At 36.9% G+C, this 21,148-nt stretch overlaps 1 protein-coding gene across 1 annotated transcript in view; it reads left to right on the top strand.

Annotated features, from left to right (window-relative positions):
• KIF11 (kinesin family member 11) overlaps nt 1-21,148 on the top strand; it is a 43,645-nt gene that overhangs the window by 12,676 nt on the left and 9,821 nt on the right. Inside the window, exons 9-18 of the mRNA XM_004749657.3 lie at nt 1,428-1,523; nt 4,600-4,688; nt 5,603-5,690; nt 7,348-7,536; nt 8,167-8,374; nt 9,761-9,933; nt 11,775-11,900; nt 12,394-12,552; nt 15,523-15,629; nt 20,719-20,998. Of these exons, the coding sequence (XP_004749714.1) occupies nt 1,428-1,523; nt 4,600-4,688; nt 5,603-5,690; nt 7,348-7,536; nt 8,167-8,374; nt 9,761-9,933; nt 11,775-11,900; nt 12,394-12,552; nt 15,523-15,629; nt 20,719-20,998 (1,515 nt within the window). The remainder of the gene's footprint in view (nt 1-1,427; nt 1,524-4,599; nt 4,689-5,602; nt 5,691-7,347; nt 7,537-8,166; nt 8,375-9,760; nt 9,934-11,774; nt 11,901-12,393; nt 12,553-15,522; nt 15,630-20,718; nt 20,999-21,148) is intronic.

Here is a 21,148-nt window from a genome sequence, read left to right as displayed (position 1 = left end):
TTTATTTATTTATTTGAGAGAGAATGAGGAGGTGGATGGGTGGGTAGAGGGAGAGGAAGAATCAGACTCCCTGCTGAGCAGGGACCCTGATTGGGGCCAGGGTATGGAGATCTAATAGGGAACTTAAAAGTGAGTTAATTGAATGCTAGTGTTGTAGAGGTTCTTAGAGGGCCCTGAAGATGGGATTGGATATGTGAGAACAGGTGGTAAAACCAAGAGGAGCAAAAAAAGATGGCAAAATCTCTTATTTTATTGTGATTGTTTCCTTTAAACGGAGTTAGAAAAGGATTTATAAGGTCTCTAATTCCCCTTTCATTTTAAAACACATCTTTACTGAGATGTAATTCACATGCCATTAAATCACCTATTAAAAGTATGTAATTTGATGATTTTAATATATTTGCTGAGCTGTGCAACCATCACTAAAGTCTATTTAGAGCATTGTCATTACCTTAGAAAGAAACCTGTAACCCATTAGGAATCACTCTCCATTTGCCCACATTCCCAGCTCTAGGTCACGACTAACCTACTTCAAAATTTTTTTCTTTTCTTTTTCTTTTTTTTTTTTTTTAAGGATTTTGTTTTATTTATTTGACAGAGAGAGACACAGCGAGAGAGGGAACACAAACAGGGGGAGTGGGAGAGGAAGTAGCAGGCTTCTGATGAGCAAGGAGCCTGATGTGGGGCTCCATCCCAGGACTCTGGGATCACGACTCGAGCCGAAGGTACCCAGGAGCCTCCCCCCGCCACTTTTTTAAAAGATTTTATTTCTTTATTAGAGCACAAGTTGGAGGCAAAGGGAGAGAGAGGGAGTAGCTGACTCCCCAGTAAACAGAGAGCCCAATGTGGGGCTTGATCCCAGGACTCTAAGATTATGACCTGAGCCAAAGGCAGACGCTTAACCAACTGAGACAGCCAGGTGCCCCAACCTACTTTTGTAATCTAGATTTACCTAATCTGGACATTGTGTGTAAATGGAATCATGCAATAAGTGTTCTTCTGTGACTGCCTTCTTGCATTTAGCATGTTTTCAGTGTTCATCCATGTGGTTCACATGTATCCATGCTTCATTTCTTTTTGTAGGTGAGTAATTTTCCATTGTATGGATATAGAATGTTTTGCTTATTCATCAGGTGAGGGGGTTCATTGAGTGTGAAGACCAAAGTAAAAAATTCTTAGGCAAATTATCATAAAGAAGATGACATTTTAAATTAGAAAGAAGGGAAGAAAAGGCTGTTTTGAACAAATTTCCTTGTAAAGATTTAGAATAGTGGTCCTAGTGGATGATAGATTTTTAGGTTAGATATAACCGTAAGTTATTTCTTGTAAATTATTTTTTTCTTGTAACTTATTTTATAATCTTTTGATAACAGAACTACATTGTTCTTATAGAATCTTTAGTAATTGGCATTTTCTTTTCTTTACAGGAAACTCTGAGTACATTGGAATATGCTCATAGAGCAAAGAACATACTAAATAAGCCTGAAGTTAACCAGAAACTCACCAAAAGAGCTCTTATTAAGGTAATTGTGGATTTTGTGGAGGAATGTTTTGTTTGACAAATGTTAAGTTGAGGACCTGAAATAGATAATAGTTAAGATTTATTCAATTACGTGTGGTAAGGCATTTCATCTAATGATTTTAATTAACTACCTAATATATTGAAATGTTTTTTCTAATGCAAATACGGTGACTTTATCAGCTCTATCAAGCCAGCAAAATTTGCAGTTATTTACATTTACAAAATTTATTTATTTCTAGCTTTAAGGTACAATCACCATACATTAATATGATATTATTACCACACATTAAGGTATAATTTCCGTAACACTCTTCCATTGTAATCCTATAATGCAATGATTTTTAGTACATTTACAGAGTTGTGCAACATCACTATGGTCTACTTTGGAAATTTCTATCACTGTAAAGTTCCCCTTTACCCTTTACAATCAACAACTAATACACTTTTTGTCTGTAGATTTGCCCTTTCCAGCCATTTCTTTTTTATTTTTTTTTAAAGATTTTATTTATTTATTTGACAGAGAGAAAGATCACATGTAGGCAGAGAGGCAGGCAGAGAGAGAGCAGGAAGCAGGCTCCCCGTGGAGCAAAGAGCCCGACGTGAGGCTCAATCCCAGGACTCTGGGATCATGACCCAAGTCAAAGGCAGAGGCTTTAACCCACTGAGCCACCCAGGTGCCCCTTTTCCAGCCATTTCTTAAATGGAATCATGTAATATTTAATCTTTTGCATCTGGCTTCTTTCACTTAGCATAACACTAGGGCTTCATCTATGTTGTAGATGTATCAGTAGACTAATTTGCTGAATGGTATTCCATTAAATGGTTAATAACACATTGTGTTTATCCATTCATCAGCCGATGGAAATTTGGATCATTTCCTGTAGTGCTGCTATGAATATTAGTATAGAAATCTTTGTGTTGATGTATTTGCAGTCCTTTCAGGTAGTTACCTAGAAGTTTAATTTCTGTGTTGCACAGTAAGTTTATGTTTAACTTTTTAAGAAACTGTTTTCCAGGGGCGCCTGCTTCCTCCTCTCTCTCTGCCTGCCTTTTTGCCTACTTGTGATCTCTGTCTGTCAAATAAATAAATAAAATCTTAAAAAAAAAAAAAAAAAGAAACTCTTTTCCAAAGTGGCTGTACCACTTTAAATTTTCATTAGCAGCAAATGCATGAGGGTTGCAGTTTCTCCACATCCTCCCCAACACATGTTATAGTCTTTTTAATGTTAGCCATTCTAATAAGGGTATGATTTTACCCTCAGCATGGTTTTAATTAGCGTTCCCCTGGTGAATAATGATAATGAGCATCTTTTCGTATGCTGCTTATACATTTGTATATCTTTTTTGTGAAAGATCTATCCAAATTCTTTGCCCAATTTTTAGTTGGTTAAGTTTTGTTTTGTTTTTGTTTTTTAAGATTTTATTTATCAGTTAAAGAACTGCCAAGCTATTTTCCAGAGTGGCTGTATCAGTTTATATTCCCACTAGCAATGTAAGAGTGATCTAATTATTCCACATATTCACCAGCATTTGGTATTATAGCTATTTTTATTTTAGTTGTTCTGATGAGTATAAGAGGCGCTAAATATCTCACTGTGTTTTTGTGGGTTTTTTAAAAAAGATTTTATTTATTTATTTGAGAGAGAGAATGAAAGAGAGAGCATAAGACAAGGGAGGGTGAGAGGGAGAAGCAGACTCCCTCCTGAGCAGGGAGCCCAACAGGGGACTCAGTCCTGAGACCAGTCAGGATCATGACCTGAGCCTGACCTGCTTAACCAACTGAGCCACCCAGGCACTCTCTCAATGTGATTTTAACTTGCATTTCTCTAATGGCTTCTGGTGTTAAGCATCTTTTCATGTGCTTATTTGGTATTTGCATATCCTCTTTGGTGAAAAGTCTATTCCTGTTTTTAGGCCCATTTTCTAATAGGGTTTTTAATTTTTTTTTTTTTTAAGATTTTATTTATTTGACAGAGAGAGAGCACAAATAGGCAGAGAGGCAGGCAGAGGGAGGGGGAAGCGGGCTCCCTGCTGAGCAGAGAGCCTGATGTGGGACTCCATCCCAGGACCCTGGGATCATGACCTGAGCTGAAGGCAGAGGCTTCACCCACTGAGCCACCCAGACCCCTGGGTTTTTAATTTTTTTATTAAAAAAAATTGGGGGGACACTGGGGTGGCTCAGTGGGTTAAGTATCTAACTCTTGATTAAGGCTCAGGTCATGATCTCAGCATCCTGGGATTGAGACCCATGTAGTACTGCTTGTCTCCCTTTCCCTCTGTGTACTCTCTGACTCTCTCTCTCAAATAAATAAATAAATCTTTAAGAAAAATTGGGGGGAGCCATCCGGGTGGCTCAGTTGGTTGGCCATTTGACTTAATTTTGGCTCAGATCATGATCTCAGTCTCATGATTGAGCCCTGCATCAGGCTCAGAGCTGGGTGTGGAGACTGTTTAAGTAAGATCTTTCTCTCTCTTTCCCTCTGCCTCCTGCCTTAAAAAATATATATATATGTACATAGACATATAATAAATATATCTATGTATATATATATTTTTAGTTTTATATATTTAAAAAATTTAATGTATGTATATATTTATATATATATACATATATGTAATAAATATAAAATATATTATATATATTTATTAATATATAATGTGTCCCCCCCCCCCTTTTTTTAAGAATTTATTTATTTAGGGGCGCCTGGGTGGCTTAGTGGATTAAAGCCTCTGCCTTCAGCTCAGGTCATAATCCCAGGGTCCTGGGATTGAGCCCCACATCTGGCTCCCTGCTCAGCGGGGAGCCTGCTTCCTCCTTGCTCTCTGCCTGCCTCTCTGCCTACTTGTGATCTCTGTCTGTCAAATAAATAAATAAAATCTTAAAAAAAAAAAAAAGTATTTAAGCTGTTGAAAGACTCTGACTAAACAAATATTGAATTAAAAGTATTTATTCTTTTTCATGCTTTAAAAAACATGAAAGGACTAAGTACATGTTTTACTTATTATATATCCTCCCCAAAATGAATGAAAAAACAGTTAAATGCTAAATTGATACCTACAATATTCTTCTTGTGAAGGAATACACAGAAGAGATAGAGCGTCTGAAACGAGATCTTGCTGCAGCCCGTGAGAAAAATGGGGTATACATTTCTGAAGAAAATTTTAGGTAAGACCTTGGCTATGGAAATTAATTTCCAAGAATAATAATTTTCTGATAACAAGGTGTTTGAAATAAAATTTACTTTTGTGACAGTAACTAAGATCTTTGTATCTAGTGCTTCCTATAAATGCTCCTTTTTCTGATATTAACAAGTAGTTATCAGTTAGAAATTTTTTATATATATAACTTTAATTTTTAGATAACTATAGATTCACATGAGGTTGCAAGAAAAATACAAAGAGGGCGCATGTATTTTTCACTTGTTTTCCCCATTCATTACTTCTCACATAACTTTAGTAAAACCTCAGTGGTGGTGTGTGTTAGGGTATGTACTGGGGTATGCAGGAGGGTATGGGGTATGCAGGAGGGTACTGGGGTATGCAGGAGGCAGGAGGTATAATTGTTTTGTATATATACTTTAACTCACTTATCCAATTTTAGTCCCTGACTCCTCCCCTTCTTTCTGTGATACCAGATGCCTTCAAGTCCCAAGCCTCTCATGGATTCTGTGGGTCCTATTTATCCTCCATATTCCTGATTATAGACACTTAGTTTGTATCCCTCCCCATCTCTATTTTATGTGATTTATGACAAAGGACTATTTGTCAGCTTTGTAGCTTCTTAAATTTTATACATACACATGCTTTTTTCCCCTCATAAGTAGGGATTCTCAGTTTCAAAATGGAGGTCACAAGAAGAATATTACATTTCAAGGACAAGGATACATTAGTTTTTTGAAATTTGTGTTCATTTCTTATTGACACTTAGGCATCATTATTATAGTGATAAATGGTAGAGATGATGTGCAACTGCCACAGTTTTGTTAGAATGAGTCTTAAAGGAATTAAAAAATATTTTTTTTTTTTTTTAAAAGGAATTAAAAAATATTAACTGTTAAATTCATATTAACTTTATTTTAGAGCCATGAGTGGAAAACTAACTGTTCAAGAAGAACAGATTGTAGAATTGATTGAAAAAATTGGCGCAGTTGAAGAGGAGCTAAGTAGGGTAAGCATTTAAAACAGTATTGGATGAAGGGTGCCTGGGTGGCTCAGCCATTGGGTGTCTACCTTCGGCTCAGGTCATGATCCCAGCGTCCTGGGATTGAGCCCCATGTCAGGCTCCCTGCTTGGCAGGACGCCTGCTGTCCTTCTCCTAGACTTCCTGCTTGTGTTCCCTCTCTGGCTGTGTGTCTCTCTCTGTCAAGTAAATAATTAAAAAAAAAATTTTTTTAAAGATTTTTATTTATTTATTTGGTAGACAGAGATCACAAGTAGGCAGAGAGGCAGGCAGAGAGAGAGGGGGAAGCAGGCTCCCCGCTGAGCAGAGAGCCCGATGTGGGGCTCTATCCCAGGACCCTGAGATTATGACCCGAGCTGAAGGCAGAGGCTTAAACCACTGAGCCACCCAGGCGCCCCAATAAATAAAATCTTTTAAAAATTCTAAAAAAATAGTATTGAATGAAAAAACAAAACAGTATTGTGTGTTACATAAAAAGCAAATATTAAAAACATTTCAGAACTTGAGGGACGTGATTTTTTAAAAATATTTTTAAAATTTATTATTTTTAAAGTTTTTTTGAAGTTTTAAAGTTTTTTATCATTATTATTATTTTAGATTTTTATTTATTTTATTTGACAGGCAGAGATTACAAGTAGGCAGAGAGGCAGGCAGAAAGAGAGAGGAGGAAGCAGGCTCCCTGCTGAGCAGAGAGCTTGATACGGTGCTTGATTCCAGGACCCTGGGATCATGACCTGAGCCGAAGGCAGAGGCTTTAACCTACTGAGCCACCTAGGCGCCCCATGAAGTTCTTTATTTTTAAGTGATGTCTACACCCAAGGCAGGGCTTAGACTTAACATCCTCGAAAACCCTGAGATCGAGAGTCTCAGGCTCTAGTGAGTGAGCCAGCCAGACACCAACATCCTTTTTTTTTTTTTTTTTTAAACATTCTTTTGATTTGTACTAAGTCTTTGAAATACCATCTGTGCTTCATCTGTATATCTCAGTTCAGACAAGCCACTTTTTTTTTTTTTTTTTTAAATAGACTTCATGCTCAATGTGGGGCTTGAACTCACAACCCTGAGATCAAGAGTGGCATGCCCTACTGACTGAGCCAGCCAGGAGCCTCTCCTGCCAATATTTTTTGTTTAAGATTTTTTTTTTCTTGCTGACTCATTAAAATTAAGTTGTATCATAATTTTACTGTCTCTTTTGACACATTAAGGCAGCATTCTAAGAAATTTACTGAATCGTGCGGCTTTATTGTTAAAGCTAAATAATGAATGCTGAGACATTTTCATTATTGTGTGTATCAGATGAAGGAATGCAGATGTTAGGGGAAGCCAGATGTTGAATAAGGTGGACAGACATGACCTTTCTGTGCCACCCTCACGTTGTCAGTGTTGAAAGGAAACTGAAGGACTAATGCCACTACCCTAGACCTGTTATTTAATCTCAAAGTTTTTAGTGAAGTTACAGGAAGAGACCAGGTACTATATAAAACGTGCTAACCTATCTGGTAACTTGTTACAGCTTGTCACAACTTTTGCATGGAAATGATTTGTGTGATTCTTCTTCTATTATTTTATGAATTAGCCAGATGTTTCACCAACCAGTTCAGCATTTTGTAATTCTTAAAAAAAAATGTTTAAATGTTATATTTAGGTTACAGAGTTGTTTATGGACAATAAAAATGAACTTGACCAGTGTAAATCTGACCTGCAAAATAAGACACAGGAACTTGAAACCACTCAAAAACATTTACAAGAAACTAAATTACAGCTTGTTGAAGAAGAGTATATTACATCAGTTTTGGAAAGTACTGAGGAGAAACTTCATGATGCTGCCAGCAGGGTATGTCTTTTGTTTTGATTTGCACTTGCATTAAAGAAATTAGAGAATGGATAGAAATAACTTTCCTTTGCTTAAGTGTTAACTGTGAAATTCTATCTATTCACCGCATATGGTATTTCTGCCAATTTAAAGAACATTATTTTACTATTTTACCTGAATTTTCCTCACTAGAGTTTCTAACTTAAGAAAAAAAGTGCCTAAAGTTTTATAAATAGAAAATGATTTTAATGTACTTTGGGGACATTGAGAACAATGATGCAGTACTTTCCCCTTTAGTCATGATTGAACTAATCAGTCCTACAGAATTTAGCACCTTCTAGTGATGTGAGATGTTGAAAGAATTGTTTATTCGGTGCATGTTAGAGGAAATAGTAACACATAATAGAAAAATTTGTGAGGAAGCATAATTACTATATTAGTTTGGCAAAATTCCTTCCCTTCCAAAATTGCTAGATGAGGGGAAATTCCTGGGCAACTGGATAAATTAGCATGAATTAAAAATGTGTTCTGATACAACATTTAAAATTTATTACTTCTCATGAGGAGAAATCCTTAGGTAGCATAGATATTTTCATTAGAAAATGTTTTCATCATACCCATCTTATCAACATTTTTTAAAATCACATATAGTTGCTTACTACAGTTGAAGAAACTACAAAAGATGTATCTAGTCTCCATTCCAAACTGGATCGCAAGAAGGCAATTGATCAGCACAATGCAGAAGCTCAGGATATTTTTGGCAAAAACCTGAATAGTCTGTTTAGTAGTATGGAAGAATTAATTAAGGATAGCAGCTCAAAACAGAAGGCCATGCTGGAAGCTCACAAGACTTTGTTTGGTAAGTTCAAGCATTTCTAATTATTCTAGTCTGAGATTAATTTCAAAATTCACCATTTAATATTTTAGAACACTGAGGTGTCCATTTCACAAGTCTCCTACAATGCATACACTTTCTGTTCAGACCAGGGATTAATGCTTTTACTGCCTTTGAATTGAAACAAATCTTACTTGGGTTTTTTCTTTTTTTTCCTGTTTTCTATAAAGCAAATTTTAATCATACCCATTGTTATCTTCATTTAGGGGGAAAAAAAAAACTTTTTTTTTTTTTTTAAGATTTTATTTATTTATTTGAGAGAGCAGGAGCAAGCACAAGCAGGTGGCGGTGCAGGGGAGAGGGAGAAGCAGACTCACTGCTGAGCAGGGAGTCTGACGCAGGGCTCAATCCTAGGAAGGCAGAGGCTTAACCAGTTGAACCACCTAGGCGCCCAGAGAAAAAACTTTTTTTTTTTTTTATTAATTTTATTTATTTGACAGAGATCGTAAGTAGGCAGAGAGGCAGGCAGAGAGAGCGTGGGCAGGGGTGGGGATGGGAAGCAAGCTCCCTGCAGAGCAGAGAGCCCGATTCAGGGCTTGATCCCAGGAACCTGGGATCATGACCTGAGCGGAAGGCAGAGGCTTTTTGTAACCCACTGAGCCACCCAGGTACCCGGGGGAAAAACTTTTTAAGTATTAGGGGTTTTTTTGTTGTTTTGTTTTTAAGATTTTATTTATTTGACAGAGAGAGATTGCAAGTAGGTTGAGAGGCAGGCAGAGAGAGGAGGAAGCAGGCTCCCTGCCCAGCAGAGAGCCTGATATAGGACTCGATCCCAGAACACTGAGATCATGACCTGAGCCAAAAGCAGAGGCTTAACCCACTGAGCCACCCAGGCACCCCTAAGTATTAGGTTTTGTTGTTGTTGTTTATTTTAAAGGTTTTATTTATTTGACGGACAGAGATCACAAGTAGGCAGAGAGGCAGGCAGAGAGAGGGGGAAGCAGGCTTCCCACCAAGCTGAGAACCCAATGCGGGGCTCGATCCCAGGACCCTGGGATCATGATCTGAGCCGAAGGCAGAGGCTTTAACCCACTGAGCCACCCAGGCGTCCTTAATTATTAGTTTTTTATAATCTCTTTTACCTACTACAATACTGTAATTACTATTAGCTGGAGATCACAATGATTCTTGGTTTACTGCGAACATAGTGATGGGTCTAATAAACTTGCAGAATACTCTAGAACATAATTTATATTTGAAATATTTCCTAGCTGATACAATGAACCAATTATTTTAAGCTTGTTATTATAAATTTTCACAAGGATATAATTTTCTCAACCTCTTTAGAGTACTTCTAACTGTATTAATATATTTATGTCAAAGTTTGTGTCTTTTTTCTTTTTGGTATAGGTAACCTGCTGTCTTCCAGTGTCTCTGCATTAGACGCAATTACTACAACAGCACTTGGATCTCTCACATCTGTTCCAGAAAATGTGTCTATACGTGTTTCTCAGATTTCTAATATGATATTGAAAGAACAGTCATTAGCAGCAGAAAGTAAAACTGTACTTCAGACATTGATTGTTAGTAAATCTCTTAAAGTATTTTTCAGGTGTTACTTTGATATGCCTTTGAAAACAATGTTAATTGCTCTTTCATTTTAAGTTTTACAGACAGTTATAAATACCGCTTTAAGAGTAGACTCCTATATATTTTTTAAGGCTTTATTTATTTGAGCGTGAGTGAGAGAGAGCATGAGCTGGGTGAAGGGCAGAGGGAGAAGCAGACTCCCTGCTGAGTGGGGAGTCCTATGCGAGGTTCAGTCTTGGGACTCTGGGATCATGACCTGAGCCAAAGGCAGATGCTTAACAGAGAAAGCCACCCAGGCAACCCCCAGATTTATATTTTTAAAAGCAAATCTCTGCTTTTTTTTTTTTTCTAGAAAGATTAACTTCTAAGTGCCAACAAACCTTTGAAACCCTTTTCACTTACATCTTGTAACATTAAGAGCAGGAGTTAACAAGCCTAATAACTAGAAAGGGCAGTTTTGGCACCACTAGATGAATTCAGGGGACCCATCAGTTGTTAGTTGGCTTAGAAATTGGTAAATTTCCTTTTCCTCAAGGGTTCTGGATTGGTTATGTTGATGTTGCAGTTGACCCAGCCAGGGGGGATGTTAGATGGTTGATTTTAAAGTAATGGTAATACAGAAAAGTGCAAGAAAAAGAACTGCTAGAATTCTAGGAACACATATGACAATTTATGGGGCCAGATCTCTGTGATCAAGCCCTTAACTGTAAAGATTTTTTTCATAGTTCTGTAGAAGCCACTCATCCAATTACACTAATATTACCTCCTTCATAGCTGATTTGAATAATACTCTTTATTTTGTAATTGTAAGATTTGCGTAGGAAGTCCTTGACCATATTTCTTGTTTTCTTCTTTAGGTAGGCTCTCTGCCTCCCCTTTTGATTCTAACAATATCTGTTGAACATTTTCCAAGTAAATAACTACAAGTATTAGTTAACACTGCCCGGATTCAGTCCTTATATGACACCCAAATTTGACGAAGTTAAAAGATGCTTAGTTGGTACTAACTTTTAGGAAATTGATTCATGCACTAAATGCAAGACTGTATTTATTGGTGTCTTCCTACCAAGTTATATACCACCTTGGAAACACTGCTGGAGTCGGATGATTGCAAGATGACTGCTGCTTCCACAGCAGGAGTTGAAATGATGATAGCTTTTCTTTCCTAAAGAGTGCCAGTAGCCTTTTCCTTTCACTCTTCACTAATTGTTTCTGTTATAGTTCCTCACCCTGCCCAAGTGAAGGGAACTTAAGGTTGGAGTTTTTTCCTTTTTTGTGAAAATTACCAATCTAAAAAAAAAAAGCCCAATCTACATTCTCAAGTTCGTATTTACCTGACAAGCACAAGAACCTTGACAAGTTCTTCAGATACAATAGGATATAAGTCACCAGTTCTTCAAAGTTAAATACCTCTAGCTCAAAAGCTACCTTTGAAGGCTATTCAGTCTCAGCCTTTTTGACTAGTAACCTAAACTTATTGAAATTTATTTTGTTAAAATGTACTTGTGCAGTTTTTTAAAAAATTTCCTTTATTTGCAATGCTGAGATCTTATCAAATTATTGTCATTTTCCCCTCTTCTGAATTATTTGGACTTCTATTCCATTAGACTGTTAGGAGTCTATCATACACTACATTAACATTTTCTTAATTACTGTTAAGTAGGATTAAGTAACTTAAGATGAATATAAATTCTAGAAACAAATAAGCTCTATAGGCTATAAAGATTAGAGAATGGGAACTTAGGATTTCACTATGCATGTGTTAACAAAGTATTTAAGATACTGTCATTTAACCAGCCACACTTATGGAAGGGAAAATATTCTTTTTAACCAGGATGTACTTAAGACTGACCTTCTAACTTCACTGAAAACAGTTTTATCCCCTGCGATGGCATCTATACTGGAAATAAACAGTCAACTAAAGCATATTTTCAAGACTTCATTGACAGTGGCCAGTAAGGTAACAAATACTGTTCTTCATTTCTCAAAATCAAATTGTTTAAGAAAGGAATTCTAACTATCTGTGTGGCCACATCTGTATACATGCAAAAGCCATAAGTTGTGAGTTGGGAGGAAATAAGATGCTTGCTGCCACTGATGTGATCAACAGAATCATGGCTAAGAAAAATGGGAGAATGATCTTCACAATAGTGCATTTATGTAGGAGCATATATAGCATGCTGTCCTGGGTCAGGGAAGATGTGCATATTCATGTATACATGCATATGTCTGCATATCTGCCTAAATATGCATAAAATATCTCTGGAAGTATTTTAAAATTATAGCAATGGTCTCTTGAAGGTGAGTGTGAAACTGGGGTTTCAGCGGCTGGAAAGGCAAGACTTTACATACTGTTTTTTAGCTTGTATATGTTCCATTTTATATGTGTTCTGTTTCACAAGTGTTCAACAAAAAAGAGTTTTTTTAATTAAAAGAAACCTTTTCCTTCAAAGATAGAAGATCAGAAAAAGGAAATGGATGGCTTTCTCAGTACACTGTGTAACAATCTACACGAATTAAAAGAAAATACAATTTCTTCCTTGGCTGAATCTCAGAAGCTATGTGAAAACTTAACTGAAGACCTGAAGACAATTAAAAAAATCCATTCACAGGTATCTCATTTAGGTGATTTGGGGAGCATAAAAAGGAAGTTTTATAATCTTTTTTTAAAAAAGATTTTATTTATTTATTATACAGAGGTCACAAGAAGGCACAGAGGCAGGCAGAGAGAGGGGGAAGCAGGCTCCCTGCTGAGCAGAGAGCCTGATGTGGGACTCGATCCCAGGACCCTGGGATCACGACCTGAGCTGAAGGCAGAGGCTTTAACCCACTGAGCTACCCAGGTGCCCCTAAAAGTTTTATAATCTTTAACTTGATAATCCCTGTCATGTAATCTGAATGCTGTAAAACTAATTTAGAAACCTGAAGATGTCATAGCCACTCTTGCTTATAACAATAATTAATAAAAAATACTTAAGAATGCTTTTCTTGACCAGTTAATATTTTAGGATTTGCTACATTTAGAACCCTATGCTAAAGATCTATAAGACAAACAAGAGGGGGGTGCCTGGGTGGCTCAGTCTGCTAAGCGTTCAGCTCTGGATTTCAGCTCAAGTCATGATCTCAGGGTTGTGTGATTGAGCCTGCATCACACTCAGGGGAGTCTGCTTGAGACTCTCTGCCTCTCCCTCCCCCTCCACACCTCCTCCTGCTCACACACACTCTCACTCTCACATAAACAATAAGTAAAATCTTTAAAAAAATAAAAATAAAAGACCAATAAGATTATCTTTCATCACACCAGGATGCAGCTAGAGAAATAAACCTCTGGGGGTGCAATTAGAAGTATTTACAATGAATATGTATCTATAGTATAATTTGATAAATGGTTTTTTCTAGGGTAACATAGATAGTTATTTTCTTTCATAAACTGTATCCTGTTATTATTTCTGTATCATCGATGTCAGACATTTGAATTGTAGCAAATTAATATAATTTTTTTTTTTGAGAGAGAGCAGGAGAGAGTTCATGGGCGCTCGTGGTGGGGGCAAGGGCAGAGGCAGAGGGAGACAGAGAATCTTAAGAGGCTCCACACTGGGCTCCATGCAGGGTTCAATCTTATGACCCTGAAATCATGACCTGCGCGCTGAAACCAGGAGTTGGACACTTAACTGACTAAGCCACCGAGGCATCCAATTAATATGATTCTTAATTTTTATTGATTGTAAATGTGATTTATGACCTTCTTCCATGTAAGCTGTTCTTCACTGCATGCATTAGGCTTTAAACCAAAACCAAAACTACAAACTAGGTAAGTCATAATCTGTAAGATGACATATATGGAAAATAACACCTGGTATTCCTAAGGCCTGAGTAATGAGTGTGTAAAATTTTACTAAATGAGGCTAATTATTACATGACAGAACTCTTTGGTCAATAAAACTATTGACATGATTCAGTGAGTAATAGAGTTTTCTTTTTCTTTGGAAGTAAGGGAAAGGGATTTCATATCCATGTCATCCAAAACAAAAAAGGAAATAAATCCCAGATTTTTAGGCAAGAGTTAAAGCAGGTTTGAAGTCAGAGTATTCGTTTCCCTAATTGATAAGCAGGAAACTCTTTGGAGAAAAGATTAACATCACATTAGTAAAAATAATAGTTAACATTTCCTGAGTCCCTCAGTATGTACTTATTCCTGTCATCAGTGTAGATACACATGCTATTACTAGCATAGTTTTCTCATGAGGAACCCAAGGCCTCAAAAGCATGTGAGAGTGTTTAGATCCTCTGAGAGTCATCATGGTGAGTATAGTGCCTGAAAGGCATCCCCTTTTGAGTGGCTCTGTTTCTAGAACATATTCTTGCAATTTGAAATTGTAGCAGTTTCTCATCCCTCTCCATCAACCCTTCCTTATCTTTTTAGGTATATGTTCTAAGATAGATGGGCTTTTTATATATGAGCTGTTTTGAAATGTTTAAAACTGATTAGCAGCTATTTAAAAACAAGAACACCTGTGATCCAGAAAGTAATTTTAACATGAATGATTAGACTTCCCTGGCTTTATGGAAGTTAAATCTATTTATTTATTTATTTAATATTTTAATATTTTATTTATTTATTTGACAGACAGAGATCACAAGTAGGCAGAGAGGCAGGCAGAGAGAGAGGAGGAAGCAGGCTCTCTGCTGAGCAGAGAGCCCGATGTGGGGCTTGATCCCAGGACCCTGAGATCATGACCTGAGCCGAAAGCAGAGGCTTTAACCCACTGAGTCCCCCAGGCGCCCATATGGACGTTAAATTTATTATGTGAGCTGTTTCTCAGATATTCTAGAACTTGAAGTCAGCACTAACAAAACAGTTATGTAAAACCCTGAACACCTACCTACATGTAGATAAATCGGATAATACCTTCATTTTCCTCTACTTTGAGACTATAAAAATACTGACAGACATTATTTGTAAGCAGTCTTGGATATGTACTGTCAGCTGATGTGTATTTCAGAGATGTTGGTCAACTGATGGACTGAACAGTGAACAAGAATGCTGGGTGTGTGTTCAGCACTTCCATGGCCTTTAGTGTAGCTGCTTTATTTTGTAAGTTTAAATTCCTATCATGTTGTGTGCCTTAGAAGAACTTGTTTTTAAAGATGCCTAGGACGAGCAAAGGTAAAATTAGATTTTATTAAAATGACCTAGCTAAATTCTGTAAAATGCTTTAATTTAAGTAATGATTACTATTTTTGGACTGCTGGGCCCATCAGATTTTCAGTATTTTTCTCTCATAGTAATGTTATCAGTTAAGAAGCAGCTGGTGCTGTATCCCTGTCAGAGTGGTTCTTAGAGCATAAGGGGACATGGTGGTGTATTTGCTTAGTTTTGAGGTACACTGAAAGTAATTTGTTACTAATTGATAGTTGAAGTAGCAAAGTTTGCTAATTGTTTACTTTTTGAAAAATTCCAATCATATTATCCTTTTAATATCAGTTACACAGCTTTCCTCTATGGGTGAGAAGTGAAATTAAAGTTCTCTTGTCAAGAATTTGTATAATTCTCATCTATGACTTCTATATCTTTCTTACAGGAACTTTGCCAGTTAATCAGTCTTTGGGCAGAGAGATTCTGTGCCTTGGAGGAAAAGTGTGAAAACATCCAGAAACCACTAGGTAGCATCCAAGAAAATACAGAACAGTAAGCAGCTTTTAGTTTTCTTTAACTTTCCTCCTGCCTGAAGTTATTTCAGAATAGAAGGTTTCAAACAGTACAAATACTATCAACTCAATTTCTCTTTTAACATTTTATTATGTTTACTTTCTCATTCTCATTCCCTTTCTTTCTTCCCAGCCCCCTCTAATATTTTATGTCTAGGTATCTTTTCTGAACTAGCTATGTATACATTGCAGACATAATGTTCACTTTCCCTAAATACTTCAGTCTATATTTCCTAAAAATAAGGATAATCTCTTATATTACTATAATTATTATAAATCAGAAAATCAGTATTGGTAACTCCTGTTATCTAGTATTACAGACCCGATTCAAATTTTGCCAGTTATCTCACTGATGTTCTTTATAGGAAAAGAAAAAAATTGTCCTCCTGGTCTAGGATTTAATCTAGGATCACACATTACATTTTGTTGTCCTGTCTCTTGAATCTCCTTTAATCTGGAGTAGTTTCATAGTGTTTATCTTTTTTTTTTTTTTTTTTTTTTTTTTTTTTTTTTTTTTTTTTAAAGATTTTATTTATTTATTTATTTGACAGAGAGAGATCACAAGTAGGCAGAGAGGCAGGCAGAGAGAGAGGAAGGGAAGCAGGCTCCCTGCTGAGCAGAGAGCCCGATGCGGGACTCGATCCCAGTACCCCGAGATCATGACCTGAGCCGAAGGCAGCGGCTTAACCCACTGAGCCACCCAGGCGCCCAATAGTGTTTATCTTTTATGACCTTTCCTTTTCAACAGCATAGAATATTTTTTTAGTACAGTGTCCCTCAGTTGGGATTGGCCTTCGTGATTAATTGGAATTTCTCTGTAGCTCCTTTCAAGATATTTTTCTTTGCCTTTAGTTTTTGGAGGTTTGTTTCTATTGTGTCGTCTTACATATTTCTTTGAGGTTATCCTATTTGGATTTACTCAGCTTTTTGAATCTGTACACTTACACTTGTCACCAGTTGTGGAAATTTTCATCCATTTTAGTGTTTTTCAGCTCCATATACTTTCTCCTCTGCTTCTAGGGTTTTGATGATACCCATGTTAGATTTTTTATTGTGATTCATAGGTCTCTGAGGCTATAGATAGATTATTTTCTCTTTGTTGTTCAGATTGAGTAAAAAAAATTTTTTTTAAGATTTTATTTATTTATTTGAGAGAGAAAGTGAGAGAGAGGATGAGAGGGGAGAAGGTCAGAGGGAGAAGAAGATTGCTCACAGAGCTGGGAACCCGATGCAGGACTCGATCCCAGGACTCTGGGATCATGACCTGAGCTGAAGGCAGTGGCTTAACCAGCTGAGCCACCTCAGATTGAGGGCATTTTATGAACTGTCTTCGTGTTCCTTTGTCATCTTTAACCTACTGTAGAACCCATTCAAAGAGGTATTTTATATATTTCAGTTATTGGGTTTTTCAGTTTTATAATTTTCACTTCATTCTTTTTTTCATCTCTTCTGTTTCTTTGCCAAGGTTTTATTTTTTCCAAAAGTGTTTTAATTGTTCACTGAAATTTTTTTTTCCACTGAAATATTTTTATATGGCTGCTTTAAAATCCTTGACAGATTATTCCAGCATTGGAATTATCTGTTTTGGCGCCTGTTGTCTTGTCTCATTGAAGTTGTGATTTTCTGGAATGGTTTTGACTGTATCTTGAACATTTTGGTTATGTTAAGAGATTCAGAATCCAACTTAAGTCTTTTTTGGCAGGCATTCACTTTTAAGTTTAATATGAAGTTCCTGGCCCAGTTTTGTGAGCTTTAGTTCCAAAGACAGTTTTGTTTTCAGAACCCTTGCATTCTGGTATTGTTTGGTTCTACCCATATGAAAAATTTTGTATTTTGCTTTTGATGGATGAAATGTTCTATATAGGTCAGTTAAGTCTAGTTGATTGATAGTGTTATTTGTATATCTATATCCTTACTGAGTTTCTTTCTTTCTTTTTTTTTTTTTTTTTTTAAGATTTTATTTATTTATTTGACAGAGAGGGAGAGATCACAAGCAGGCAGAGAAGCAGGCGGGGTCGGGGGGTGCCGATGGCGGGCTCGATTTCAGGACCCTGAGATCATGACATGAGCTGTAGGCAGAGGCTTAACCCACTGAGCCACCCAGGCATCCCTTTACTGAATTTCTACCTATTTGTTCTATCAAGTAGTAAGAGTGGGGTATTGAAATCTCTAGTTATAATTTTAGATTTGTCTGTTTCTCATCAGTTTAATCAGTTTTAGCTGCATATATGTGATGCTCTATTGTTAGATGCGTACACATTTAGGGTTGATATGTCTTAGAGAACTGACTGCTTTACACCATCATGTAATGTCCCATTTTATCCCTGATAATCTTCCTTGTCCTGAAATCTACTTTGTCTGAAACTAATATAAGTACTTAGCTTTTCTTTGGTTGCTATTTACATGTAATGTATTCCCATCCTTTCACTTTTGGCCTGCGTCTTTATATCTTTATATTTAAAATGAATTTCTTGCAGATATCACCTTGCTTTCTCATTATATTTAACAATATACCTCTTTTAACTGGTACATTTTCATTTGAAGTATTGGGATAGTTGAATTAAAATCTACCATGGTGCTGTTTTCTATTTGTTGCCTATTCTGTGCTTTGTTTCCTTTATTCTTTTCCTAATTAAGTTGAGTGTTTTTATGTTTTCATTTTATCTCTTCATTGATTTATCATTTATACTTTTCTTTTTAAAGATTTTATTTATTTATTTGACAGAGATCACAAGTAGGCGGAGAAGCAGGCAGAGAGAGGAGGAAGCAAGCTCTCCGCTGAGCAGAGAGCCCGATGCGGGGCTCGATCCCAAGACCCTGGGATTGTGACCCGAGCCAAAGGCAGAGGCTTTAACCCGCTGAGCCATCCAGGCGTCCCAGTATACTTTTTTTTTTAAGAGAGAGTGCACATGAGAGTGGTGGTAGGGGGTGGAGGCTGGGCAGAGGGAGAGAATCCTAAGCAGGCTCCGAGATCATGACCTGAGCTGAAATCAAGAGTTAGACACTATACCAACTGAGCTACCAAGGCAAGTCTTATTGTTTATGCTTTTAAATTACCTTTTTAGGGCGCCTGGGTGGCTCAGTGGTTAAGCCGCTGCCTTCAGATCAGGTCATGATCTCAGGGTACTGGGATCGAGTCCCGCATCGGGCTCTCTGCTCAGCAGGGAGCCTGCTTCCTCCTCTCTCTCTCTCTGCCTGCCTCTCTGCCTACTTGTGATTTCTCTCTGTCAAATAAATAAATAAAATCTTTAAAAAAAAAAAAATTACCTTTTTAAAGTAGTTTTTCTAGGATTAATGATACACATTTTTAAATAATGTTAATACACTTTTAAGTAATTTGCTGTTTCATGTGTGATAAAAGGAACTTATAACAATATGTTCCCGATTTCTTCCTCCCGTCTCTTATGCATTGTTTTAATATATTTTGCTTTTGCATATGCTGTATACACCCAGGGCAGTGTTACTCTGATCACTTTATTTCCTTTTTTTGTTTGTTTTTTTTCCAATTTTATTTATTTATTGGAAAGACAGATCACAAGTAGGCAGCAGAGAAGTAGGCAGAGAGAGAGAGAGAGAGAGGGAAGCAGGCTTCCCGCCTAGCAGAGAGCCCAATGCGGGGCCTGATCCCAGGATTCTGGGATCATGATCTGAGTGGAAGACAGAGGCTTTTAACCCTCTGAGCCACCCAGGCACCCCTTTATTTCCTTCTTTGATGTGGCTACTAGAATTTTTTTTTTTTTTTTGCTACTAGAAATTTTTTAATTATATGGCTCATATTATATTCTATTGAATAGTGCTATTCTAGAATTCTAGCTATCACCTCTTTTACTACCTAACTCCTATCATTGATTTTCCAGTTCTGTTGTTGATCCTGTTCATTATACCATGCTCCATTCTGAACTCTTTTTTTCTAGACTCTGAGTCCAGAAAGCATTTCCCCACTTTTTTTTTCTAGTGTCTAGACTTAAGGATTTCTGGCTTTTTCAATAGCTCTGAAGGGAATAGTATAATAGGATTGAAATGGCTGGGGAACACTCTTTTTAAGCTCTCTGCAAGCCATTTTCCCTATCTTCCTGACATTTATTGACTATACCAATGGTTTCCAAAGTGTGGTCCAGGGACTGTGTAAGTCCTGTGTAGGGCCCAGGAACTTCGGGGAGGTTAATATATACTAAAGTTCGAGACCCACTGCCTGTGGCACTTACTGTCATGGATGGTAGTCACTCATGAATAAATTCCATCTTCCTACTAGGTTCTGATTCCTTGAGGGACTAGATTTATGTTGATAGTCTCCAAGCTTTTCACTTGAATTTCTTTTCCTTTTTCAATCATTTCCATTTAACCTGCAGCTGAACTTCGGTTTTCAACCTGTTTGCTTCCTCATTTGGTTTCCTCACATGGTGTACCATCTAGTGGTAATAGAGGGTAACTTTCATTCACCAAAGTTCAACTCTGAAGTCTTCAGAGGACTTTGCTTTTCTTTCAGGGTTATGTTGCATTGTACTATGTACACTAGGTGTATAGTTTGTCACACCCCAATATAATCTTCTTTCTTAGTAGAAAGCTTTATAGTTGACTTTGTTTTATAACATTTATAATTTTTACCATTTATTTAAGGTCATAGGCAAGGTAAAACTGCTGAACAACAGAATGACAGACTGATTGTGGACAGTTTAGGGACTAGACTAGAGACCGCAGGTGATGCCCTTAAGTAACATAACCTAGTAGGAGGAATAAAACACATGGCAGATTTTATTTTAGTAACTGTATAGTCATTACTCTAAGAGGTACAAAGTAAGGCTTCATATCTGGAGGAGAGCTGGGAAAGGTTTTATAAGAAAAGACATTTATAATGGTCATTTAATGACAGATATGATGTCAGTCTGCTATGAAGAGACACTGGCCAAAGCATCCATTCTCAACATAAAAGAGTCATTAAGAACACGGGCTCTAGAGCCAGACTGCCTGGGTTCAAATACACCATTTTTGGACTGGGTGATTTTGGGCAAGCTATAGGCCTTTTGAGTCTACGTTTTCTGTTTTAACAATATTGTTCTTTTTTTCTATAGGAAATCTAAGGATATAATCAGCAAAACAACCTCTTATAATGCACAATTTTGTGCTGATTGTGATGGCTTATCACAGGAACTCAGACACTTTAATCAAGAAGGTACAAAATTGGTTGAAGAGTCTGTGCAACACTGTGATAAACTTGGTAACAGCCTTGAAGTAATATCTCAAGAGACTGAACAGAGATGTGAGGCCCTGAGCACAAGCACGCTTTCTTTTTCTGAACAGTGGGTATCTTGTTTAAATAAAAGGGAAGAAGAACTTCAGAACTTATTGAAGGTAATAACTTTGTAATTGGAACCTACTTTGGAGAGAATAGTGATCATCAGAAAATTAAATACTCTTGGCTAAGAATTGGTTTCAAAACAGATGATGTTTTAAATCATGAATTAAAATTTTAAGCATAATAGTTAGTATTACATGATCTAG

This window comes from Mustela putorius, unplaced genomic scaffold (assembly GCF_011764305.1).
Source record: "Mustela putorius furo isolate JIRA1106 unplaced genomic scaffold, ASM1176430v1.1 tig00003909_pilon_pilon_pilon, whole genome shotgun sequence".
In the NCBI taxonomy this organism is placed as follows: Eukaryota; Metazoa; Chordata; class Mammalia; order Carnivora; family Mustelidae; genus Mustela; species Mustela putorius.
This window is presented reverse-complemented; position numbering and strand designations above follow the sequence as displayed.